Here is a 26,940-nt window from a genome sequence, read left to right as displayed (position 1 = left end):
TGGCCTACTTATTTTCTCTCATGTGCTGCCTGTGAACCTCTGGAGACATCTGCTGGAAGAGGTGAAGCAGGACCTGAGATAGAATTCCTAATTTACTGGAACAGTAACTATTAATTTGTTTCAAACATTATAAAAATGTCTCCTACATACTAAATGTATGCTAGTTTATTTATTTACCCAGAAGCACAGTTTCATTCTCTTGAAAAAAAAATGAGAGTGGTTCTGAGACAATTACTGGTGATGAGTGCATAGGAGTCTTAATGTTCTCCATTTTTGCTTCCACATTATGGTCAGAATTATTGCCATTAAGAGAGAATTCTTTGTCCCAATCGTCAAGAGTCCACTACACTGCTACAAAGTACATCTTTTATCAGCGTGCTGGATGAAACTGTTGAAGGTGGCAGTTTAATTGATCCTGAATAATACCAGTTTTGAAAACGGTCTTTATATAATGAAAACAAAGACAATGTAAACCAGGAAGCATTGATTTCTTGAAGAAAGATCCAATGGAAGAAGATTTGACCTTCTATATTTTAAGGCCTCTGAAACCAGAAAGAAAGTGAATCCACTTGCATATTATGTTCTTTTTTGAGACTGGTTGCATTGAAGCCCAGTCTGGGCGCATTAAAGCCGGAAGTTATTATTGTACACCTTTAAGAAAGTGCTATGGTGTTGTTAGCATTTACAATGTTTCAAAGACACCATTTAGTTTAAATAGCAGATGCAGGAAACATAAGATGTAGGATAACTCGTCTAACTCTGTTATAGATGGCAATTGTTAAAAGGAAGGCAGGTTAGTTATTGTATAACACTCCAATTCCAATAGTATTAGGGAAGGTAGAGAAATATACAATTAAGTTTTTCTCAACCTAGTCTTCTGATGCATTTGACTTCCAAATCCTAGAATTTAGAAGTCCTTAAAGTGGAGTGTTTAATGATAGCAATTCTCACTGCTGTTTTATCCCCAGAATTTGCTATTGAAGGAAGTAGTTTAGCTTCCTTGTTAGGTCTTTTAATTAGTTAGTTGTACCTTCCAAAAACTCAAATAGCCCTTTATAAAGCCACCATATTCCAAGTAAAAACATAATATTTAATCCTACTGTATGGATTGTTCCTATGTAGAACCGTTTTACAATTATTATGCTAATTATGACATATAGCCATTGTGGCACAGTGGTTAGAATGCAGTACTGGAGGCTACTTCTGCTGACTGCTGGCTGCCAGCAGTTTTGCAGTTTGATTCCCACTGGCTCAAGGTTGACTCAGCCTTCCATCTTTCCTAGGTGGGTAAAATGAGGATCCAGATAGTTGGGAACAATAGACTGATTCTGTAAATTGCTTACAGACAGCTGTAAAGCACTGTGAAGCGATATATAAGTCTAAATGTTATTGCTGCATGGCAATTTAATTAGCAATTTCTGTTGATTTCTTTTTTCAAAATAACAAAAACAAACTTGAATGACCAAAAAAAATCTGTTTCATTGTTTCTTATGGAAGCGCCTTAAAACAATAGAAAAATATTATTCCTGAGAACACAGTCCCCAGTTGGGATTCTGAATACAGAAGAAAAGCACTGGGTGTATAATTTTGGATTCTATCCAAATATTGGAAGTTTCAAATCAGTGCAGATCATATTGTAAAAGGAATATTAGCTTAGAATTCTAAAGGAGCTAGATGTCCATATTTCATTTCAAGTGATAGAACCCAGGTACCGGTACTTCTCAGTTTAATATATTCACTATAGAAATACATATGGGCTTGATTCAATATTAGAAAAATGTATATTAAATTTGTCTTTTGACATTTGTTTTTTGTTCGTTTTGTTTGGTTTTATAGGCAACAATACAAGGCATTACACCAGCGAAAGGAGGCCATATGGCTTCTGGCTTTCACCGGAAGAACTATCAGCTGAGGAACTCAGAAGGCAGAGACTTAATAGATTTGAGAGGTGGCAGTAGTCTTAAAGTATATATATAAAGGGCTCTTCCCAGCTGTCAAAACATGATGAATATTGTTCATTTAAGCCATTTCAATTTCACAAAATATATTTCATGGAGGCTATCTGAAGCTATTTGTGAGTGAAAAAGATGAACGTACTTGGCTCATAGACTACCAAATTTAAAACTGAAATGCAAACTAAACATCTTAAAAAATTCACCACACCACTTAAAATTCTATAGCTACCGTGTGTGTTTGTGTGTCTTCACACACACACACACACACACACCCAAACGCACACATGCACATATACTTTACTAACTTGAATAAAAGTTTACAGAATAAAAATTAGAATTAAACATAATTTGGTCAGGTCATTGAAATGCGTGACCCATGATTATAGCATTCTTATGATCTCCAGAAATTACTGAAATTGAAGATACTATGATTTACTACATAAACATTTTTCTACAAGTTGCACATTTAATATGACAACATCCTATAATTTTTAGTATAGATGAGAAAGCAGTGGCGTAACATGATCATGTAGCTATAATTGTAGCTAATTATTTTTGTATACAAGAAGATGTATTTGTATTTTTCTATTACGTTAAAGAAACTGAAGTTTGAAAACTTTGAATTCTTCCTTCAGTTTCATTTGAAGTAGATTTTGGAATTTACATTGATTAATTTGGGTGCAGCCCATTAAGCCTTACTAATTTTATTTTATAAGAAACAGCAACAGTATAGCTTAATACATTTTTAGCTATTATGAATTTGTAAATATAAATTATTTTGATGTCCATCTTATCTCTTGCAACTAATATTTTGTGCAAGGGTGGGGAAGCAAATTGGGAGTTCTGCCACAGCCATAAAATATTCCATGTAATTATTTATCATCAGACATTATGATTTGTGATTTAACTTCTTTTAATGTAAAAAAGAACTCTTCCCACTTCACATTTCAGTTTATATCAAGTATTTTTTCTTAAACCATTGTAATATTTTCTACTTGAGATCACCCAGTGCCTTCCCCAATAAAGTGTATATTAAAAATCATATGTTTAAGTTTCTTGAATATTTTTTGAATTTTTATAATATTTTCAATGTTCATAGTACTGTTTTCTCCATACTTTGTTAATGAACCATCAATGAACTGCAACTGAGCTCTGTTGTTGCAGCCTGGTTATTTACATCTTATTTAGTGTCTAAACCAAGATAGATTATCTCATGCTGATTTTGAGCTTCAGAACAGGCACCAGAATTGATCATGTCTCTTCCACAATATGCTTCAAGGATATGCACAGAGACCATATTTTTGAGCAGTGAGCTTTGGGCTCATTAGGGCAGGCTCGTGGAGTAACACCTTACAGGGAAGCAATGAGATGTGAATGAACTTCCTCAGTGCTTCCCAGTGTCCATTGTGTTTCTAGATTTTAACATCAAACAAAAATTATTTCAAAATCAATGTTAAAAACTCAAATTGCATTATTTTAAAAGCAATACAATTATTTAAAAACCCTTGAGTCCTAATTAAGAAGGAATTTTAATTTTAAGTATAAAATAGGAAGTATATTGAGCATTGCTAGATTTTCAGTTTGAAGTTAAACTGAAAAACATCCATGAAATACTTTGTATTTAAAGTAGAAGATAGTACTTCAGTAACTGCCTATGCACTGATTGTTGAAGTTACCATGGGAACAGCATATTTCTCATCATATTGGTGTTTAAGGCTAGAATAAATTGTCAAAACTGCACAAACATCCAGAGTGACTCCATTTTGCATGAAAACAATATGCAGGATTTTTTTTTTTACATTTGTTGTGAGATACAAGTTTATTTCATGCCTTTATATTGCTACTGTTTTGCAAAATAAACTTCAGGAATTTATTCCTCCCTACCCTCCGACCTCACCAAAGTGACTGTTAAAAGATTTATTCTCAGGATTAAAAAAAACCTTGATATTGCAATAGTCTATGGATTGAATAATGTTATAAAATGTCATATGAAAGTTCTATGAGTTGAATAGCTTACTGTTAATCGGTGATAATGCATTTAATAAAGTGGATATATTATCAATTGAGACTAATATGATACGTCCGTTCTGTATTATATGTATACTTATTTTAAACATACTATCAGAAGTCAGAAATTTTTCAATGTAGCTAAAAAGCAAAAGAATTGAGTATTTAAATGTTGTTTCTGCTTTCTGAATGAAAGGACAGGGTACATTTTATGTCTTTGTGACATTTAGCCTTCTGTACCATTCTTCATATATACAGAAATGTGAGATGCCACAGTATTTATTTATTTATATCTACACCCACTTGCATAATAGCTTTGGCCACCGTGTCACCTATTTTAACAAATTGTTTACTTCTTGTTCCTGCTTTCCCTTTCTAGATTAATTGGAAATCTATAGGATTTGTGTTTTTTAAAAGTAATATATCACTTACTTTTTCCTGAACACTATTGGTTGGAGCTCTGAGGTAGAAGAGTTATGTAGGGGGGAGGGGGGAGTCCAGAAAAGGAACAGGAAGATTCTAATTTAGTTACAGGAAACATTGGAAGCTGGTGTTTCCACTGAATAGATGTCATAAATTATGAACTGGAAAGATGCCCTAATTTCCACACATGCCTTGAATAGTATGTTGACTAAGTCTGCAGAAGGAATTAATATTATGTTTTGTGTTGTAAAGTGAATAGCTTCTGTTCAGTTCCATTGAAGCATACAATTTGACCAGGAGAGCTTACATTTTGGGCATTCACAGGTGAATTGAATTGAACTATTGAAAATTACACCTGAATTAATCATATGATACTTCGTCATCAAAATGTAAGCTTTTAACTTCTGTTTTAAAGCTACTCACAAAGCAACGTCTACCTCCATTTTTTTAAAAAATAAGAAATCAAAAGGATGAGAATAACAAATTATTGTGAACAAACTTCTTGCCACATTTTGCTCAGAAAAATTGGTTTGGTTTTGTCCAAGCCAGATACTAATAATTTCTAAGATAATGAATACTGACTATATATAGTCCTTGATTTACAACCATCTTTGAGCTCAAAATTTCCATTGCTAAGTGAGACATTAAGTTGCGCCCATTTCACAATCTTTTTTTGCCATACTTGTTAAGTGAATCATGCAGCTGTAAACAAATCTGAATCCTCCCATTGACTCTTCTTGTTGGAAGTCAACTGGGAAGCTTAAAAATTATCAGAAGACTATAAATAGATGCCAGTTATCAAGTGCCCATATTTTGATCACATGACCATTGATTCTGCAATGATCATGTGTGAAAACCAGTCGTAAGTCACTTTTTTAATGCCGTTGTAAATTTGAATGGTCGCTAAACAAATGGTGGTGAGTAAAAAATTACCTGTATTGCAGTAGTACATTCCCAGTGTTCCTTAAAAGTACAAAATTTGATAAATGTGTCCTTAAACAAGATAGACAATTTATCCCTGGTATATATGCAGATTCAAAATAGACTAGATATATACGTTTCAGCGAGATCGCACTCGCCATCTTCAGGCTGTGGTCTTAAAGTGTGACCGGAGCTGCCGTCTTTCTGTATATCTTGGTGGGAGGGGATGGAGTGCTGGCTTTGTTTCAGTAGGTGGAATGATTGGTTGTGTGGTTGTATCATGATTGGTTGATTGGTGCTGATTGGTGCTGGCTGTGTGTGCATTGTTGTTTTGTATTGTAACGGCTTGGGTGGTGGGTGGTGTTCGTTTATTGGCTAGGGCTGGTTTCCAGATGTTTGGTAGGCGGGAAGTATCACGTTTATTCATGTTGTGGGGGTGTTTCTCTATTTCGATGGCTTCCATAATTATTCTCTTGTTGAGGTGTTCTGTCTTGGAGATTAACCTGGCTCCTTCAAAATTGATTTCATGTCCTGTAGCTTTAAGGTGCTGGAAAAGGGAGGAAGTTTTTTCTTTATATATATATATATATATATATATATATATATATATATATATATATATATATATATATATATATATATATATATATATATATATATATATATATATATATATATATATATATATATATATATATATATATATATATATATATATATATATATATATATATATATATAATTAGGTGAAGTGGAATTTCTAGTACAAGGTTTTCTGTCTGTCTGTCTGTGGAAAAACAAACCTAACTGAAGTAGGAAAGAAAATGGTTATAAGTCAATTGATGGTATCGCTAGGATCCCCAAACCTAAATAAAATTACGAATGAATAAAAGCAAAAAAAAAAACCTTACAAAGTTGGTATTTATCTCTCACCTGTTGCAGTTGATTTATGCAGTTCTTCCTGGGTTCCATTTAAATATGCCCTTTTACAACTCATAATTCCTAAGTCAATTTGTAAATGTAATACTGACACAGAGCACCAAGATGAGAAAAAAATAGGTTTATTTCTGTTCAAAAAGTGTTCAATATCCACTAGGCATATTTCATGCAAACCTGACATCTGCCGATATTTCGGCGTTGTTCTTGTTGATCTTTGATAGTCCCTGAGACAGGGGATGATAAAAACTGTGTCTCATTGTTCACTGTAGCTAGCCAGAAACTGTATTCATTACTAAAAAAGTGACAAGTTCCTTGTTGACCCTGGCATTCAATAAAGGGTGCTGATCGGAAGTCCTCCAGGCAGCTTCCAGGTGACGTGAGAGACTGCCCACCTCCTTGGTCACCAGATCCTGTATGCTGAAAAAAGAAAAAAAAAAGATATCACCTATGCCAGTGATGGCAAACATTTTTCGCTTCGGGTGCCAAAAACACACACACTATCGTGCACGCTGACATACCCACCCCCTTAATTTAATGCCTCCCGCATCCCCTGCGCATGCTCACAACCCCCCCCCCGCTGCCCCGTGCATACGTGCACGGCTTTCTTGAAGTTTGGGGAGGGTGAAAACGCCCCCCCGCTCCCCGGAGGCCGGAAACAGCCCGTTTTCCAACTTCTGGTGGCCCAAGTAGGTCCACTTTTCCCTCTCAAGGCTGCAGAGACTTTCTAGGAGCCTGAGGGCGAAAAACCACTCAATGTGCAAACCAGAAGTTTGTTCCCAAATTTCTGGTTTGCGTGTTGGGCGGTTTTTCACTCTCTGGAGGCTTTAGGGAAACCTCTGGAGGGCGAAAAACAGCCAAAAATCAAGGGCGAAAATCAGCTGGCCAGGGCATGCATGCACACTGGAGCTGACAGGGCAACACCTCACATGCCCTTATAAATGGCTCTCCGTGCCACCTGTGACAAGCGTGCCATAGGTTCATCATCACAGGCCTATCTCATCCAATCATACATACTCGGGAATAACTGCTTTTTCTGGATTTCTAATCACATTGCACTCTGAAGCTACCCTTACAAGTTTAATTCAGGGTCAAAGCACTGATACGTATTGGGAATTTTTGACCTTTCCCATTTATTCTTAGTACTGGTCCTGAATGGAATCCTAATTTGACTGGAGCCAGTGGAAATGTAGCAGTAGTACTTCTGATTAGCATGCACTTCTAACTAAATGCAGGAGGTTCAACATTATTTACAATATCAAGCAGCTCACAATAAAACAATGTATTGTTGTGAGTGGACAGAGGGGGAAATCCCCAAATAGTTGTTTATACAGAAAACCTATTGGTTTCTAATCATCATTGCTGCTGCTACATGTTTTGTACGTATCTTAGATATTTCAGTACATTGATCTCATTATAATTGATCTACAACTGATTACGGTAGACTGGAAAACTTACTAATAAACGGTATCGGAATGTTTACATTCCTATAAAATATAGATAGCCCTCACTTAACAATTGCCCTCTTTAGCAACTTTTAAAAGTAATGACGGCATTGAAAAGATAACATTGTATCTTCTCCTTGCGTTTACAACTATTGCAGGGTACTTGTGGTCACATGATCAAGATTTATGCACATCGCAACCAGCAGGCACAATAATTGCAGCATCATGTAGTCACCATTGCCCTTTGCATGTTACATAGCCAGATTCCGACAGGCAGAATCAATGAAGAACCCAGCAGTAAAATCACAAGTTACAGTTATATAATGTTTCACTTAACTGCAGGTGATTCACTTAATGATCATGGCAGAAGTGAAGAAATGTCTATCATAGTCACATGATGTTTGTTTACCCCTCCCAATTCTATTCATTAAGCAAGCACTACCTATAAAATTACTATCCCTCCTCCTAAACAATGAAATCCAAATCTAAGATAAATCTAGTGGGGGAGGGGGGAGCAGTAGCATATTAATGAAATGTATAATTAAATAATGTATTGCGGATTTTTCATTGAAAAAAATTGTCTGCTTTAAATTTACTTTTAAAATAAATTTAAAACATAAGAATCAAGTTTATTACACTTAAAACATAAGAATCAAGTTTATTGCTGGTATCTATTTCAGCAATATTTTATAGGAGAAATGTAGAGGTAAATTATTACAATTCTCATTTTTTGAATTAAGGTAGGATAAAAGATTGCTTTGCAGGTATGGAAATTCTCAATCATCTAGGTCATGGTTGTCCGAAAGGTGCTTTTCAAAAGGCAAGTGGACTTTTTTAGCTTTTTCCTTTGAAAATATTTCACTTCTCATCCAAGAAGCTTCTTCAGTTCTGAACTGAAACATTTTGTTGGATGAGGAGCAAAACATTTTCAAGAAAAAAAAAACCCCAAGGAAGTCCAGTTGCCTTTTGAAAAGTATCTTAGGCTGCTTTATGATTTACTTCAAAGTTAATAGTCATATATTTATCAGATACAACCCAACTATACAGTAAGATTCTGCGATGATTATTCTGAAAGCAAGAAACGTCTGTTAATGAACAAATGAAAACTGAAGTTATCAGGCCAGTATTAAAGGAATTCATACTGGGTTTTTTAATAATAATATTCCATGTTAGAGCCTACCTGGTGGCGCAGTGGTTAGAATGCAATATTGCAGGCTAACTCTGCCGACTACCAGGAATTCAATCCTGACTAGCTCAAGGTTGGCTCAGCCTTCCATCCTTCCGATGTTGGTAAAATGAGGACCCCAGTTTGTTGGAGACAATATGCTGACTCTAAACTGCTTAGAGAGGGCTGTAAAGCACTATGAATTGGTATATAAGTCTTAAGTGCTAGTGCTAGTTAGATCATGCTGGTATTCATCCTTACCATTAAGAATGAGTAACCTATCCAAAGACTTCTCCAGTTTGGTGGACAAGAAGGAATTGATTGATCTTGACTATGAACTGCAACGGCTTGGGCAGGAGCTTCACATACTACACATCTACTAATATAGTGCTCTATTTCTTCATCTGAGAGTGGCATCGTGGGCAAAGGAGCTGCACTTGAAAGCCAGTAAGATTTATCATTTCGACTTGCATAGTAGCAGACTTGATTGACATTGCAGTAGGTAAAAGGCATCGTGCTAAACACCGGAAGACAGGATCCAGCCAGACCTAGAAAACAATTGAGATTTAATTACAGATTCAAATATTAGCAATATTAATAATTGCTAGAGTAGATTTATTCCTTATCTCACTTTAGTTCTACAAAACCAATAAGTGATAAGGATATTAGATGCATTTACAGAATTTCTAAACAAATGCTAATGTGTTCCAGAATAAACAGCTACACAAATTAGGCATTATTTATTTTATTTTATTTTATTTTATTATTTTATTTTATTATTTTATTATTTTGTTTGTTTATTATTTTATTTATTTTATTTTATTTATTTTATTTATTTTATTTGTTTTATTTGTTTTATTTGTTTTATTAGTTTTATTTGTTTTATTAATTTTATTAATTTATGCTTACTGTAGTGTCTGAGTTTTTAAATGCTATGTAAACAATGTTATTATGATGGGAATTTTAGAATAAAGATTGAATATTTTCCTAACGATACAGTCCATTTGGAGAAAATAAATGTCAGTTTCAAATGTTAGATAAGAGTAGAAGAGTCTTGCCTGAATCCCTGATGAAACAGTCCCAATAGTGTAAACATTTCTGAGATAAATGGAACCAACATATGGCACAGACCAAACCAGGTTTTGCTCTACAAATCACCGTGTAGGTTTTGATTGCTGATTTATAAAATGCAACTGATGGAATACAAATTGCACCTCCAGTATTTTGAGAAAACATCAAGGATGTTACTATAACAAATCCTGTAATTTTGATTATGTACAGTACATTTTGTTATTTATCCTTAATTTTTTAAAAATGGAAATAGTAGCACTCGTCCATAGTAAAACAGACTATTCCATATTTTATATAAATTAAAATGCCTGTTTTAGCTCATTTTAAAATGTTTGTAGTAACATCAGGATTGTAACATGTTCTCCAGAGGGGGTTGCTGCCGGTTCGGCCAAGTTGGTAGTGGAATTCAGGCCTGGGTTACAGAACCGGCAGCGACCGAGGCCTGCCATCCCCTCAAACCGGTTCCCTCGCCGCTGCTGGACTGCTGCCATTTTGTTTTTTAGTGACCGTGTGCGCTATTCACTGTAAATTGTTCTGTACATGCGCAAAGAACAATTTACATTGAACAGTGCACCCATGGGTTATGAACCGGTAGTAAAATCGGCAGCAACCCACCCCTGAAGCTCTCCAAAATCATGCCTAAATCTCTAGTAATGAATGAGGGTGTGATCAGGCATATAAAATTATTGCAAATAAAACCAAAGATGCAACCCTTTGGGCATTCCACCTTCAGCAGAGGCAACCTGATGTGAACGTTCAAGTAGGGGAACAGAGAATAACTATTACATGAAACAAAATGGTTCCTCACAAAATAGAAAATAGTCCCTATCCTACAACAGCAGATAGTAGAACAGCATAGATTCAGATAGCTATGGCTTATAAGAAAACTCATAACATTAGTTTCTAAATAAGTTTAACAAATGTCATATATGAAAATGAATGGACAGTTAACTTGTCATTCCTTGTAAGCTGATCTATTACACCTAATAACTGAGACTTCATAAAGGGATCATATGTTGGAAGCTCCCCAGCCTAAGAGAAGAACTTCAATTAGATATAATACAATTTGCAATAAAAGGGCAAAATATTACAACTTTTTAAAGTAAAGATATTATAATGCTCACCAAGGTCTTGATTATGGGCTTTCTCCTGCCCTTCAAAATACAGCAGACTGTATCCAGTCCACAATCTTGTCATTCCCTCAGGGCAAAATGGTTCTGTTTCTGACTGACTATGCAAAACAAGCAGGAACCCGCTACTCCATTTGGATGCTGATCCTGGTTGCCCTGGAATCCCAGTTTGGCCTGGAGGACCTTAAGGAATGGAGAAAAAGTAGAGAAGTAAAAACCTACTTAAAAGTTGGCCCTATTTTTTTTTTAAAAAAATACTTTTCTAGTATTGGTTTGAGAGTGGGTGAGGTCTTTATTTCTAGAATTGAAATCTATCTATCTATCATCTATCCATCCATCCATCCATCCATCCATCCATCCATCCATCCATCCATCTATCTATATATCTAACACTCAGCTATTGCAGGCAAAACAAGCTTAGATACCTTGGGGTGGTTTTCCACTCGCAAGGGACATGGAAGGCACACCTGGATCACACATTGCAAGTAGCCAATAAGTCCTCAAATGCAATTAAACATTTCTTTTATACAGGTGGAGGTCAGTTAGTACCTGCTGCCTTAAAACTTTTTGAGGCCAAAACATTGGCACAAATTCTATATGGGGCACACACAGCAATCCTTGCAAAGAAAGACTTGCTAGAAACCATACAAACCAAATTCCTGCGAGCCATCTTAGCTGCACTCAATGGAACTCCAAATGCCCAGTTAAGAATTGAGACAGGCATGCCTCAAATTCAGATAAGAGCCTGGAAGATGATGATCATTCATTGGCTTAAAATGCATTTCTTTCCAGAGGGATTGTCCCCACTAGTGTTGACTGACAATTTCCCATCCCCCTGGAAACAGGCAATTGATCACAAACTGGGCTCTTATGGGCTCTCACCGTTATTCTTAATGTCCCTAGGCTTTGATCAAGCAAAGCAAGTAGTAATTAATAGAATGAAGATCATGGAGTTCCAAGAAGAACTAAATAGGTTGCCTCTCCACAGTAGGGACAGAATCTAACAGTGTGTGGGAATCGGCAAGATATCTAAATCACCTGATCTTCCCAAAACAAAGAATAGCTTTCTTCAGAGCCAGATTTAACATTCTTCCTTCAGCACTCCTCCAGGGCAGGTATAAGAGAACACCTATAGCAGAACGGGTTTGTATAGGTGGTAAAGGAGAAGTGAAAGATAATTCACATGTTCTATTACACTGCAAGCTATACAGAGCTTGTAGGTCTGCACATATTCTCCCCTTATTAGAGAGATTGCCAGGAAGGGCAGACAATTTTTATGTAGGCTTTCTCCTTCAGGACACTAACCCGGTTACCACGTATGCAGTGACAAAGTTCTGTGTTGCTGCAATGTTCACAAGAAAAAAAATGGTTACAGAAGTATAGTTGTCATCTTGTACCAATTATATGGACATATCTCTAACTATTTCTGGACTATTGTATTTATTCCCATACTTATCGGCTTTTCACCCACGTAAACCAGGGAGTGACTCGAACAGTTTGAGAACATGTATGTTATTATCCACTTTTAATGTCAATACTTTTTAATTATATCTTAATGTCAGTACTTTTTAACATATTGTAAAAACTAATGTGTATTGCTGGTCTTTGATCGTAATAAAGATTTACTTACTACTATCTATCTATCTATCTATCTATCTATCTATCTATCTATCTATCTATCTATCTATCATCTATCTATCTATCATGGGCAATAGGGTGGCATGTTTTTCAAACTTATTCAGAAATTTGACCTCAAAAATGTAGAGAACTCAGATTCTTCTCCTATGGGACAGAAACATCAGGATTCAGGTTCAATATTTCCAAATGAAAAAAAAATCACAATCACCAATATTTATTATCTAAACATTATCCACTTGCAAAATAAATATACTTCTAAAAGAAGAGCAAATAAAATTGAGTAGAACCTTGTGGCCCTGTGTTTCCTTCTTCTCCCATGTCACCTTGATCACCATCAGGTCCTGCTGGTCCAAGCGAGCCTTCTAGTCCTTGCTTACCTAATGAGCCTTCTTCTCCTTTATTTCCTAAAATACACCACATTTATTTCAGAATAGATATAATTCCACACTACCATCCCCTTTTCTGTCTCTAAAACAAACACCAGACTCCTGTTGTGTTGATAATACAAGATTTCTGATGACTAAACTTACATTTGGCATTATACTGTGGAAATATAACACACTGCATCAATATTTTTCAAATTCGGCAACTTTAAAATGTATGGAGTTCAACTTTCAGAATTCCCCAGTGAGCATGGGAAACTCCACATATCTTAAAGTTGCCAAGTTTGAAAAACAGTGCTTTGATGTTAAGTGGAATAAGACACTTGGTTCAGTGGAAGGAAGACACTGTAAAAACATGTGACGTAAACTTGGAGGGAAAATGAAGGTGCACAAACATAGGGAGGGCCAGTCTTAGATAAACATTTGATTTATGTATTTCTATCCAGCCTTTATTATCTTTACAAATAATTCAAGGTGGACAACATATCCAAACATACCTTCCACCTCCTATTTTCCATACAACAGCCCTGTCAGGTGGATTGAGCTGAGAGAGAGTGACTGGTCCAAAATCCATAAAAGTTGGCTTTCATGGCTTAGATGGGACTTGAACTTACAGTCTTTCTAGCCAGATGCCTTAATCACTTGCCCGAACTGGCTCTCACATATATACTTTCATATGTCCTGACAGGGAGCTTATACACAGCATATTCAATTAAAGGATATTGCCAAAGTTTTGGGCCTGAAAGGTTCAGCCTTTCTATGTTAGGAGTTGGGGAAATTTTGGAACCTAAGACAAACAGAAAATTAACTACCATGTTTTTCAGAGTATAAGACACATCTTTTTTCCTCAAAAAAGAGGCTGAAAATCTGGGTGCATCTTATACACCGAATACAGCATGTTTTGCCTCCTGAAGCCTCGCCCCTTCACCAAAATGGCCTTGCATACCTTTATGGAGGCTTTCAGAGAGCTCCTGGGGGCTGGGGAGGGCAGAAATGAGCAAAAAACGGGTTGTTTTTGCCCCCCCCCCAGCCTCCAGCAGCACTTTATAAGCCTCCATAAGGCTATGCATGCAATTTGTTTGACAAAAATGATTTTTTTTTGTGAAAACGGGCCCTTTTTTGCTCATTTTTGCCCCCCCCCCGGAGCACTCTGCAAGCCTCCCCAAGGCTATTCATGCCTTTTGTAAAAAAAAAAAAAAAAAAAGGGCCGTTTTGGGGAGATTTGCAGAATGCAAAAACTTTTTCCCCCCCTTTTGGAAAGCTCTTTAACTGATTGATGAGAATTACATTGATCAAGTGCTGTGCCAGTAGAAACACCTACCTATCTACTGTATTTATCTCTATTTCTATTTCTCTCTCTCTATCCCTCTATCTACCTACCTACCTACCTACCTACCTACCTACACACACATTCTCTCTCCTTCCCTACCTACTGTATTTCTCTATCTCTCTATTTCTCTCTATCCCTCTACCTACCTACCAACATACACTCTCTCTCTCCCTACCTACCTACTGTATTTCTCTCTCCCTCTCTCTCTCTCTATTTCTCTCTCTCTATATATATCCCTTTATCTACCTACCTACCTAACTAACTAACTAATTACTCTATCTCTCCCTACCTATCTACTGTATTTCTCTCTCTCTCTCTCTCTACTTCTCTCTCTCTATCCCTCTATCTACCAACCTACCTACTCACTCTCTCTCCCTACCTACCTATCTACTGCATTTCTCTCTATCTCTTTCTATTTCTCTCTCTATCCCTCTACCTACCTACCTACTGACACTCTCTCTCTATATATATATATGTATTTGTGTTACAACCCCTGGTATGCCTAAATATGGGAGGAAGGTCACTACTCCCTCTTTCTGTCCTTCGGCTCATCACAGAAAACCATGCAGGCAGAAAACCATATTTTTATTTTTAATGTTGCCTTTTTATATTTGTGTTGTATTTGTACTGATAAATAAATAAAGGGAGACTAGTATAGATCTATTTCGAGCTAATTAGCTCTCATCAGCTAGCCATACCCTTACTGGGATTTGAACCTGGGCTGTATTATATCTTAGGCAGAAGTCTTAGCCACTAAGCCACAGGCTCGCCTCCTTATCAGTAGAGCCAGGGAAATAGGTATGTATTTGTGTTACAACCCCTGGTATGCCTAAATATGGGAGGAAGGTCACTACAGCCCAGGTTCAAATCCCAGTAAGGGTATGGCTAGCTGATGAGAGCTAATTAGCTCGAAATAGATCTATACTAGTCTCCCTTTATTTATTTATCAGTACAAATACAACACACACACACACACACACACACACACACACACACACACACACACACACACACACACACACACACACACACACACACACACACACATATATATATATATATATATATATATATATATATATATATATATTTCTCTCTCTCTCTCTCTCTCTCTCTGTCCCCCCCTCTATCTATCTACCTACCAAACTACTCTCTCTCTCTCTCTCTCCCTACCTACCTACTGTATTTCTCTCTCTTTCTCTCCCTCTATCTACCTACCTACTTTTTTTAAAATTTACATCTTCAAAACCTTGGTGCATCTTATACTCCGGTGCATCTTATACTCTGAAAAATATGGCTACTTTGCATTTTAAAGTAATTATTGGGTATTTCATACACTTATTTTATTCCCTGAGATCACTCCTCTCCTAAAACTGGATCTGAAAAAACTTTGACCTTCCATTATTGGCCTTTCTACCTAGAACAGTAAGGTTCTTGAGGCCACACATGAACATTCCAGAAGTTGCACAATCCTAACTTGGAAAAATACATAGTAAAGATTTTTTAGACTCTCCCTCTTCCTTATTACATAGTTTCTGAAAGTCATACAATCTTTTACCTGGGGGTCCAGGAAAGCCAATTGGCCCTCTTAATCCTACAAAGCCCGGTGCTCCTCGGGGGCCTAAGACACCAGGAGGCCCTGGAATCTTAGGACATGATGAATAATCAACACTTCCAGGTTCTCCTGGATCACCTGAAATAGGTAGCAGCAAATACTTTATTAAGAGTGCATTAGATATCAGTAAAAAGAAATTCTTCTCAATGTTTGACCAATGCTCTTTTATTGTTTTATATTTTTTTTATTTATTTATTTTACTACACTTATGTGCTGCCCGTAAAGTGATCTAAAAGTGATTCAGTGGGAAGGGAATAAAAATAACTAAAAGAAATGATCATGAGAAATACATTGTGCTCATTGTAATGAACATGAATTTGTTTCAGCAACTGCATTTAAGGTAAATTGATATTATTGAACAAGGCTATAGACAGATTGTACATTGGTAGTCTACATCTGCAGATAAATTAATAGAATTATTAAACCTGAACAAATATTTGGGTAGGGGTTCTTCAGAGAGAAGTCTTTCTGGACTCACAAGTCTTGCTCAATGAGCAGGTGGTAATTGTGGCAAGAGAGGCCTTTGCACAAATTCATCATGTACAAATTCCTGGATCAGGATTCCCCTGAACATCAACTCATGCTTGGGTCACCTCACATATGGACTATTGCAGTGTGTTCCACATGGGACTGACTTTAAAGAACACCCAGAAGCTGCAGTAATGAGTTATAGGCATGCCATAGTACAATACATCCATGTAACACCTTTGATTTAGGAATTGCAAATATAGGTGTAATTCAAGGTGATCACAATGATATATAAAGGCCTCCGTGGCATATGGTCTGGTTTTCTGAAGACTCATCAGCTTCGTGCCAACTGTACTGTCTGCCCATCCTGTTTAAGCTGGCAGAGTTGACATACTTCAAATCCATTGATTAAACTGTGCTCATTAAATATTGCCTGCCTTCTGGAAGAATATTGCCCTCTCCAAGATATGTTAAATGAACCTTTAAAGTCTAGCTCTCCCCACAGGCCTTGGGCTAGGATGGATAGCAGCACCTTTGAGGATGTGGTTTAGGCAAAAGAGGTGTAATTATTTTGCTCTTCTTGGATGTTCATCACTCTTTTCTGATTTGTACTGTATTAAGCCAAAAGTGGTCTTGCAAAGTTGATAAATAAATAAACAGCATTGTCACACAAATTTTCTCAATAGCCTCTCCTTTCCCCCTGTGATTTCCAATCATCATGTAATACCAGGAAAAGGCACAATGTCTTTAAAGAGATAGGTACAATCATTTTGTCCCTGTGGACTCCAGAGCATGTTTCCCTAATTATTTACAAAGCATTCTATAGTCCTGTTATTTATTCATTTCTGTGCAGCACTGAGATAAAAATTTATATTATATGTATATAACTTCTAATTGCCTTTGCCAATACTTGGCCCTGTCCCCCACATCAGTAAAACAGCGAGGGATTAAAAGGTTTTTGAAGAGTGTATTTCTATGGTCAAGAGGAATGTTATTAGAATGTTTTAACAGAACAGAATGAGATTTGAGGGTAAATGGGAAATCAAGAACCAGTCAAGGAAATGCTTTCTAAAATATGCTTATCCTTCTTTAGCTTACCTCTATAACCTAGTAGAATAAAGGCCAAGGATCAGCTCATGACAACCATTTCACATGTAGGAAGAAAATCATGGAGATAGATTAATATAGAACAATGTCCCTTAACCTTATCAAGTTCAATCAATCAATCGGAATAGAATTGGAAGGAACCTTGGAGGTCTTCTAATCCAACCCCCTGTGGTCCCCAACCTTCCCAGCTCAGCATCCTGAGAGGGCATGTGAGTGACATGCACATCAGTGGTGGGTTTCTGCCGATCCGCACCGGTTCGGGCGAACCGGTTGGTCAATGAACCCGGAAGTAAGTTCCTGCCCCGCCTCTGTCACTCACTCGCTCGCTCGCCCCCACCCGTCCAGGAGCCGCTCCATTGCTAAACCAAGCCGCGTGCCTATCCATCGAAAACAGCACTGAGTGGGGTGGGGAATCCTCCCTTTCCTCCTCTCAGCGATCTTTTGCGAAGGGAAAAAGCTCTGAGGGGGGGGAAAGCTTCCCATCGAAAACAGCGCTGAGTGGGGTGGGGAATCTTCCCTTTCCTCCTCTCAGCGATCTTTTGCGAAGGGAAAAAGCTCTGAGAGGGGGGGAAAGCTTCCCATCGAAAACAGCGCTGAGTGGGGTGGGGAATCTTCCCTTTCCTCCTCTCAGCAATCTTTTGCGAAGGAAGGTTTCTCAAAATGGGATGCCTCCATCTCTTTGCGTCCCTCAATCCGTCTCTGACTCTCTCCCTCTGCCCTCCCCCAATGGCTTAACGTGAAAAACTGGGGGGAACTGTGCAGAGGAAAAGGAAGAGGAAAAAAAGGGGGGAGAGAAACGGGGGAAGAAGAGAGAGAGAGAAAGAATGACACACAAAGGGGGGAAGTTGGGAGACACTCCCTCTAAATACTGACTCCCTCTGCTTTTTGGGGGAAAGGCAGCAATCTCAGCAGGGGAAAGGAGATGAGGGTCCTTGGCAAAGTTCTACCCCCTATTTCCCCTATCTCAATTAAGCCAGCTCGGTTTGGGACCCAGCCTTTTTAACTTCATTTGGGATCTTCTAACATCCCACTCGGTCACATGGCCAGCATGCCACTCCCACCCGGTCACATGGCCAGAAAGCCACTCCTACCCGGTCACATGGCTGGCAAGCCACTCCCACAAAGCAGGCCACACCCACAGAGTAGGTTCCAAAAAAAATTGAAACCCACCACTGATGCTCATGCTCGTGCGCACAGCTCCATTGGTATGAGTGGCCCACATGTGCTCTCCACTTGCATAGATGCAGCTTTGTGCATGAGTGGCGGGTGCTTGTGCTGGCACACAAAGCTCCAATTGTTCAAGAGGCAGACACTTGTGCTCACATGCAATGCTCCTCTGGCATGAGCAGAAGGCGCTTGTGCTCTCGTGCAATGCTGCACCTGTGCAGTTCCATTTGTGCAAATGCCCTCCGATCACGCAAATGGAGCTTCTTCTGTGTACTCTTGCCCATTTCACCCACAGCCCAGTTTCAAACAGCCCATGGCCTGATAGTGGGCTGCGGCCCAGGGTTGCAGCCCCAGAGTCCTATACAATTTCAAACAGGTGCCTGTACAGTCTTTTCTTAAAAACCTCCAGGGATGAAGCACCTACAACTTCTGAAGGCAAACTGTTCCTCTGGTTAATTGTTCTCACTGTTAGGAAGTTTCGCCTTAATTCCAGGTTGCTTCTCTGCTTGATTAGTTTCCATCCAATTTCTTGTCTTTCCTTCTGGCGCTTTGGAAAAAAAGTTGAGCCCCTCTTCTTTCTGGCAGCCCCTCAAATATTGGAATCTGTTATCATGTCATCTCTAGTCCTTCTTTTCTCTAGACTGGACACACCCAATACCTGCAACTGTTCTTCACATGTTTTTGTCTCTAGGGCTTTAATCATCTTTATTGATTTAGGATGTGTGGACTTCAATTCCGAGAATCACTGGCTGGGACATTCTGGGAGATGAAGTTCACACATCTTAAACTTGATAAGACTGAGAAATACAACAAGAATTGCTATGACTTGAAGTGTGAGCTCAAGATTTTGCTGCCTTAGGAAAAGCAGCAAACGTGATTTGCTTCCCGTCAACTCATAGTGATTTAATATCTAAAGTTAGTTAACGTGTGCACTCCTGAGAATAAAACTTCAGCAACACTCTCTCTCCTCTGGCAATAAAAATGAAATTATAATAACATAAATAACAACGTGCTTTCCTTTCAGTCAGCTGCTTGAAATGACTCAACCTAATGGCACAGTCGGGCTAACACATCTGGTTTCATCTTTCATTGCAACATTAGGAGAAATATATATATATATATAAGTACGCTATCTAAATTGATTCTGAATTTTTATCCATATCACTGGATTTAAAATTAATTTATTGTAATTTGGCGATCGTATAATTTGAGTTGTGAATTCAGAAAAGTCCAGATTAAAAAAAAATGCCCGAAATGTTAAGACTTACCTTTGTGGCCCACAGGACCAATTGGCCCCTGAGGACCTTGAGCTCCAGGCTCCCCAGGGACACCAGATGGTCCTTGCAGACCAGGCTTCCCTGTTGGACCTTAACAATGAGGAAAAAAACAGATGAATGCCACATCTCTACTACTAGAAATTTCTAATCCAAAATTTAAATCTGTGCTAAACTAATACTTCCATGCATACCTTTTGAGCCTTTTCTTCCTTGGTTTCCTGGAATACCCTTAGTTCCCTGTTTACCACATGGACCAGGAATACCAGGTGGGCCCAAAGTGCCAGGGTCTCCTGGATCTCCTTTAATAAATATAGTTTTTCCTGGAGGCCCAGGGTCGCCGGGAGGACCTGAAATAAAAATTAAAATGGTAACAAATATCAAAATTTTCAACATCACAAATATACTTTTGATTCATAAAAATTTTCAATATCGCAACAGAATGTTCGATTCACAATTTATTTATTTATCAAATTTGTTTGTCGCCCATCTTTCCACAAGGGGTTCACCAACCAGATAAAAAAGTGGAATTGCATGAAAAGGATTGCTGTAAAAGGTTTTGCAAGACTTCTCTGCCTATAGCAGGGGTGACCAAACTTGGGAACTTTAAGGCTTGTGGACTTCAACTCCCAGAATTCCCCAGCCAGCTGGCTGGGGAATTCTTGGAGTTGAAGTCCACAAGCCTTAAAGTTCCCAAGTTTGGACACCCCTGGCCTATAGAATGCACTATTCTGTTCAGACAATTAAACATTCTTTTAAAGTTCTCGGGGCCAAGTTAAATCTTGCTGGATAATCAGTTTCCCTGTTGTAACCAAATGCAAGCAAACAAGCAGGCAATTCATCTGAAACAGTGTTTAAAGGCCACCATTGCCCCAAAGCTTTTCAGTTGCAGCACAATAAAAACCTAGTAAAAGACCACTTTTTGAAGGAGTTCATCCTCTTTACTTCTAGTATAGATTTTAAAAAATGTCCCCTAAGAGCATTTCCAAAAGACGTGAAATGATTAGGGGACTAGAGACTAAAACATATGAAGAACGGTTGCAGGAACTGGGTATGTCTAGTTTAATAGAAAGAAGGACTAGGGGAGACATGATAGCAGTGTTCCAATATCTCAGGGGTTGCCACAAAGAAGAGGGAGTCAAACTATTCTCCAAGGCACCTGAGGGTAGAACAAGAAGCAATGGGTGGAAACTAATCAAGGAGAGAAGCAACTTAGAACTGAGGAGAAATTTCCTGACAGTTAGAACAATTAATCAGTGGAACAGCTTGCCTCCAGAAGTTGTGAATGTCCCAACACTGGAAGTCTTTAAGAAGATGTTGGATAGCCATTTGTCTGAAACAGTATAGGGTTTCCTGCCTGGGCAGGGGGTTGGACTAGAAGACCTCCAACTCTGCTATTGTATTGTGTTTTAATTGGGTCAATCTACTTTTGCAATTCTGTTCTTCAAATACTGCTTTAGAAGTACCTCTAATGCCATCTGAGCCAGTCGAACCTTGGTCTCCAGGAAAGCCACAAGTTCTATTTTGAGGAGGCTGACCCATAAGGCCAGCAGAACCAGAAACACCTGGCTTACCTGCAAGGGGAGAAAAAGAATAAAGGTAAAATATTAATATTGCCTCTGTTTTATACATTTCATTTCTCCTGTCATATTTACTTAAGAAAAGGTTTGTATTGCACATATTTGTTTTAATCACTATGCAAAAAGTGACAGTATAAGAATTCAATAAATTATTACATAATTATTACATACTATAGCTTTTGAAAGAGTCAAAACATTGTTTATCAACTTGACTATGGAGGTGTAATACATCTGATTTTGTTTACATTTACTAAGAATCTCTGACTCTGGAATAGAGAGACATGAAATGAGACTCTTGCCCCTTCTAACTGTGAGGAAAAGAATGGTGTGACATGATGCAATATATAAGGACAATAAAGTCATTGTTTATCAAACTAAATGACTGAAATCTGGCAAGATATAATTTCATAGTATAGAACAATATAGGGTGTCAATATAAGATCATACCCAAATGTTTTATCTAACACATTCTGATTTAGAGGTCATAATATGATTTACATAATTTTATTTTTTCATTCCTATGCAACAAGCCAAAACTATACATTATAATCCAGAGGTCTCCAACCTTGGCAACTTTAAGACTTGTGGACTTGTTGAAGTCCACAAGCCTTAAAGTTGCCAAGGTTGGAGACCCCTGGTATAACCTTTAACCTTGCTATGTTCAGGGCTTTTTTGTGTTCCTTTGGTGAGGAGCCCACTGATGTAGTTGTGCTTACCAATAAAACATACTTAGTTTCCATCTATCTCCAATAATTCTGGTTTATGATTTACGTGGGCATTTCCCCCCACATCTTGGATAACCAAAACAAATGATTTTTTTTAAAAAGTAAGAGATCTCTTACTTACCAGGAGGACCTCTTAGACCTTTCTCTCCTTGAGGACCTACTTGAGTTCTTCCTGGTAGCCCAGGTTCTCCTCTGTTACCTTTTGGCCCTTGTTCTCCTGTGCACCCTGGAGGTCCCATTTCACTTAAACCTTTATAAGAGAACAATAATGAGTGAAAGGGAATGAGTGTTGGATTTAATGGCACAAAATATTTATTTGTTTGATATTGTATCCAACTGAAGCTATATTTGGTCAATATGTGTTTTTTCAGCTTTCCTATTTGGGATATTAAGTTCTTCAGTTCTTCCAGACACAACTAAGGTCAATGAAATTTGTAAAGCAACATGGGTGAGAGGCTGCTAATAGAAACTACCATGGATAATTCTGTAATACTAATCACATGCACAAAGATTCATGTAGAGTTTTCTCTGATAATTAGCTTTTTTTTGTTACATCATGAATATTTCATTCAAAATACAGTTAACTAATTTCTTACAGTATAATTGCTTTCTTCATTAGATCTTCCAATACAATAATATTAACTATGGGATATTTTTTCTAGTTTGCATTAGAAGTAACTAATGTCATCAAGTGCCAAGCATTATTCATTTATTAAGTGTAAACAATTGTTTCTTGATATTGCCTTTAATTTTAAAAAAAAGTATAATAATTTTCATTCTTTACCTGGAGGTCCTGGCAAACCCTTTTGACCTTTTTGTCCATTTACACCATTTACTCCAGGTGATCCAGATAAGCCTTTAATATTTTGGGGGAAATAGGATGGAATGAATTCAGGGGGGAAAATGATCATTTTATAAACATGCAACAAGTAGACAAATGCAACAAGTCATCAAATGATCATTTTTTTTTCTATCAAAATTTTAGCAGATGTAAACTTGTTACTTCCAGGAAGATAAAACTAATTAATTTAGTTAATTAAGAGACCATAATTTTATACTTTTTGGTCTCTTACCAATCTACTCCCTAGTTTTTCACATGCCAAAGACTTTCTGAAGGTGATTAAATGGAATGGAAGATTAGCAGTAATGATATACTGTAAAATGTTCTCTCAGTATTCTTATTGATAACTTCCATAAATTATAATTTTTGTAATAAAATGTGCCATAATTTTATAGCATTTGTGGGGATCTTCCGGACAGAGGTAACAATAAAGATGATTTTCCACTCCACTTCATTCTGCGAAATGGATCTTTAGGAACTCAAAAGAATTCAAGCCCCTTCAATCATCCTTGCATGGCTTCTAATTGGACTTGGTATAAATATACCATTCCGAAGTAAAGATACTACATTCCTTTAATTTGGTTTAACTGAGAAAGAAATACAAGAAGGAAATAATTGTTTGTTTTGAGACATTATGCAGAGGTGTGGAACTTCTCTAAATTAGAATTGCTGGCTAAATAGCTTTCTTTAAAAGATAATGATTCTTAAATATGTATTTCTATATTATCTTTCATGCATCTGATGCAATATGCTGTAATTGTTGATTCCTGTACTAGCCATAAAGTAGAAGACCTCTTTTACATTCTATGATTTTGTATTTCTATGATTTATGACATGGTCAGGTTAGGGCTGCTGGCAAATAATAACTTCAACAAAAATGTAAGAACCACTAAGATACCAAATCCTCATGAATCTAAAGAGATTCCCAAGATTTTGGAGATTTTCCTACTGACATATTTGGATAGTCTACCTAAAATCTTATCCATATTTGCAGATCCCAATCTTTGCCTTGATTGTCTGAAAAGCTAATGAGAAGGCAACTAGAATGCAAATATTTGTATGGGTATAAATGACTCATTCTGTATGTTCTTCCTACCTGGAGATGTGTCAAGTTCCCACATATAGAAATTGAGGGGAGTAGAGATCTGGAGATAGGTTTCAATCTCCACCCTATGAAACTGCTTTATCCATCCCAAATCCAATTTGCACCATTCTGGTATTGTTCTGTATAGCTGTTCAAACAGAACTCTTCTATGCAACCTTGGAAAATTAGTGTTCCTCTGATTAGTTAGAAATGTTTATTGTTTTATTTTATATTACTTGTGTGTGTGTTTTATTATAGTTACTGTTTTATGGTCTTAAAACTGTGCGTTTTATATCTTGCATTGTAAATCATTGACTCGTTTTAGATTTGATGATATGTAATAAACAAAGAAGCAGATGTTTGAAATTAACTCAAGACCATATGTTTTTTTCTAACTTGGCCAAATGAGGAAAATGAAAAAAATTATCAGAGATCCAGTTTGATTATTTTGCACAGATTTTAATATAATACCAATTGCATCTGTTTATTTTAATTTTACTTTGGAAACAAAATTATGATACCAGTGATTTCATCAAAGTTGTTATCAGGTTTACCTTATCACTTGCAAGCTCTAATTACTATCATTACGGTACTGTCATTAATTACTTGTTATTTGGGTACCCAGTGAGGAAGAAGTGGCATTCAGCAGGTTCTGACCAGTTCTGGAGAACTGCTGGTGGAAATTTTGAGTAGTTTGGAGAACCGGTAAATACCACCTCTGACTGATCCCGTCCCCATCTATGAGTCCCAGCTGATTGGGAGGGAATGGGGATTTTGCAGTAACCTTCCCCTGGAGTGGGGAGGAAATGGAGATTTTACAGTATCCTTCCCCCGCCACGCCCGCCAAGCCATGCCACACCCACCAAGCCATGCCTCGCCCACAGAACCAGTAGTAAAAAAAATTGAATCCCACCTCTGCATTGTACATTAACAAAATCTTGCAGTTCTGACAGTATGGCTCTCCTGCCATCTCCTTTCCAGCCTGAAAAACTAGCAAGAACCCTTTGAGCCTCTTTGTCCACCTATTATGCAGCTGTGGGCTATGCCCTCTTTTATCTGATCATTCCTTAGGCAGCATTTCTTCTTTCCATTTCTCAAAGTCTTTCTCATATACCATTATACAAATGATGGAACCATTTTGCTCTTCTAACTTTTTTTACACAGGCAATTAATTTTTTTACAACTTCTTCCACTAAAGATACAAACCTAGTAGTATAGAATAGGTAGGCTATAGATGCGTTTTCAAAACACCGGTTTATGCAGTACACTTATAACAACCATCATGTATGCATCTTAATACCATGCTGTGCACTGACATCTGCAATAATCATATTTCTCCACAATATTTACCTTTTCTACCTGGGTTACCAGGTGATCCTGGGAAACCTTGAGTTCCCAAAAAACCAGGTTTACCTTGTTCACCTGGAAGACCTGGAAATCCTGCAGCTCCCTGCACACCTAAAATTAAATAGACATTTCCCATATTTAAACACAATATATTATTCTCTCTTGTGTTATTAGAATTGTCTGTAATCTAGCAACATGGTGATTAGAATCTCTAGAGTTATATAAATCTAGGAATGCATTCAGACGAAACTGGCATTAAGCCGGCCGTTCTAAAAGAAGTTCAAGTACCTGCAGTGGCAGGCCAAAAACTGAAGCAGACTGACTATCAGTTTGCTGTTCTTCTGGCACAGGCCTTCTGGGACACCTCATACACTCTACCGCACAATACCCATTTTGCATTTAAGGACATTCACATTTAAGCAACTATTTATCAGTTTAAATGTGCCCAAATCACCCCAATATCAAAAGGGGGGGGGAAGGAGGGGGACATTTTGACAGACCCTTGACTATCCCCTGCAACCATGAAAAGCAATTAAAAATGGACTGAATAGTGTGGATTTACACAAAACAAAGCTGATTTTGCCTAGTCTAAGGTGAAGAAAAGGGGTATGTTTTTCACATGTCTGTAATTGTGAATAAGTGTGTGTAAATTACATTTTTATTAGTATCTTCGTCTTCGTCTTATTCCATTATTTATATGATCACTTTCGCTGACCTGTCCATCATCATACTTCACCATATTTGATACAATATTAATCACATCTAGATCTTTCTCACCTGGGAATCCAGGTATTCCTGAGTTTCCAGACAACCCTTTGGAACCCTGTTTTCCTGGTTCTCCTTGAACACCTAATATACCCTGGTCTCCAGGTAATCCAGGAAGTCCTTAAACAGTCACAAAACAATCAAATTTTAGTGTAAACATTTTTCAGTAGAATGTGCTTATTGAGTTCTCTTTCTAGAGAGATGGATATTGCAACTAGCATCCAAACCTAACCATGAGCCTATTGTTCATCATCAGTTCACGACCTATACAAAATGCAAGGAATAATTCTGAATTACAATGAAAACATTATAATAACCACACTATTTATAGTCTATAGTTAAGATAATACCCTTTAATAATAAATTTGTATTTCTAAAAAAATTACAATAACTATAAGTAGAGCAATAAAATTCAGTGCATTCCTCTAATGGTTAAAATGAAAGATAATAAAACCACATATGAATAATTTCTTAATATACCTTCTACACAATTAACTTTCCCCGATGAACATTAGTTACAAAATCAGACCATATACCTGACAAGGCTTTAACTTAAGCTTGGC

The 26,940-nt window shown here is 37.3% G+C and overlaps 2 protein-coding genes across 5 annotated transcripts in view; one reads left to right on the top strand and one right to left on the bottom strand.

The window, feature by feature from the left end:
- Positions 1-2,999, top strand: part of RHBDD1 (rhomboid domain containing 1) — a 31,614-nt gene extending 28,615 nt beyond the window's left edge. For all 4 annotated transcript variants that reach the window (XM_081956392.1, XM_081956391.1, XM_081956389.1 and 1 more), the window contains one exon: positions 1,837-2,999. In XM_081956392.1, the coding sequence (XP_081812518.1) occupies positions 1,837-1,958 (122 nt within the window). In that variant the 3' untranslated portion in view covers positions 1,959-2,999. The remainder of the gene's footprint in view (positions 1-1,836) is intronic.
- A 3,352-nt stretch (positions 3,000-6,351) lies between these two features.
- COL4A4 (collagen type IV alpha 4 chain) overlaps positions 6,352-26,940 on the bottom strand; it is an 86,596-nt gene continuing 66,007 nt past the window's right edge. The window contains exons 36-47 of the mRNA XM_081956404.1: positions 26,390-26,497; positions 25,616-25,723; positions 23,125-23,196; positions 22,462-22,590; positions 21,502-21,609; positions 20,230-20,385; positions 20,030-20,128; positions 15,963-16,097; positions 12,979-13,095; positions 11,048-11,236; positions 9,114-9,400; positions 6,352-6,662 (exon numbers count right to left, since the gene is read on the bottom strand). Coding sequence (XP_081812530.1) covers positions 6,399-6,662; positions 9,114-9,400; positions 11,048-11,236; positions 12,979-13,095; positions 15,963-16,097; positions 20,030-20,128; positions 20,230-20,385; positions 21,502-21,609; positions 22,462-22,590; positions 23,125-23,196; positions 25,616-25,723; positions 26,390-26,497 — 1,772 coding nt within the window. The 3' untranslated portion in view covers positions 6,352-6,398. The remainder of the gene's footprint in view (positions 6,663-9,113; positions 9,401-11,047; positions 11,237-12,978; positions 13,096-15,962; positions 16,098-20,029; positions 20,129-20,229; positions 20,386-21,501; positions 21,610-22,461; positions 22,591-23,124; positions 23,197-25,615; positions 25,724-26,389; positions 26,498-26,940) is intronic.

This window comes from Natrix helvetica (genome assembly GCF_964273705.1).
Source record: "Natrix helvetica genome assembly, chromosome: 5".
Taxonomy (NCBI): Eukaryota; Metazoa; Chordata; class Lepidosauria; order Squamata; family Natricidae; genus Natrix; species Natrix helvetica.
This window is presented reverse-complemented; position numbering and strand designations above follow the sequence as displayed.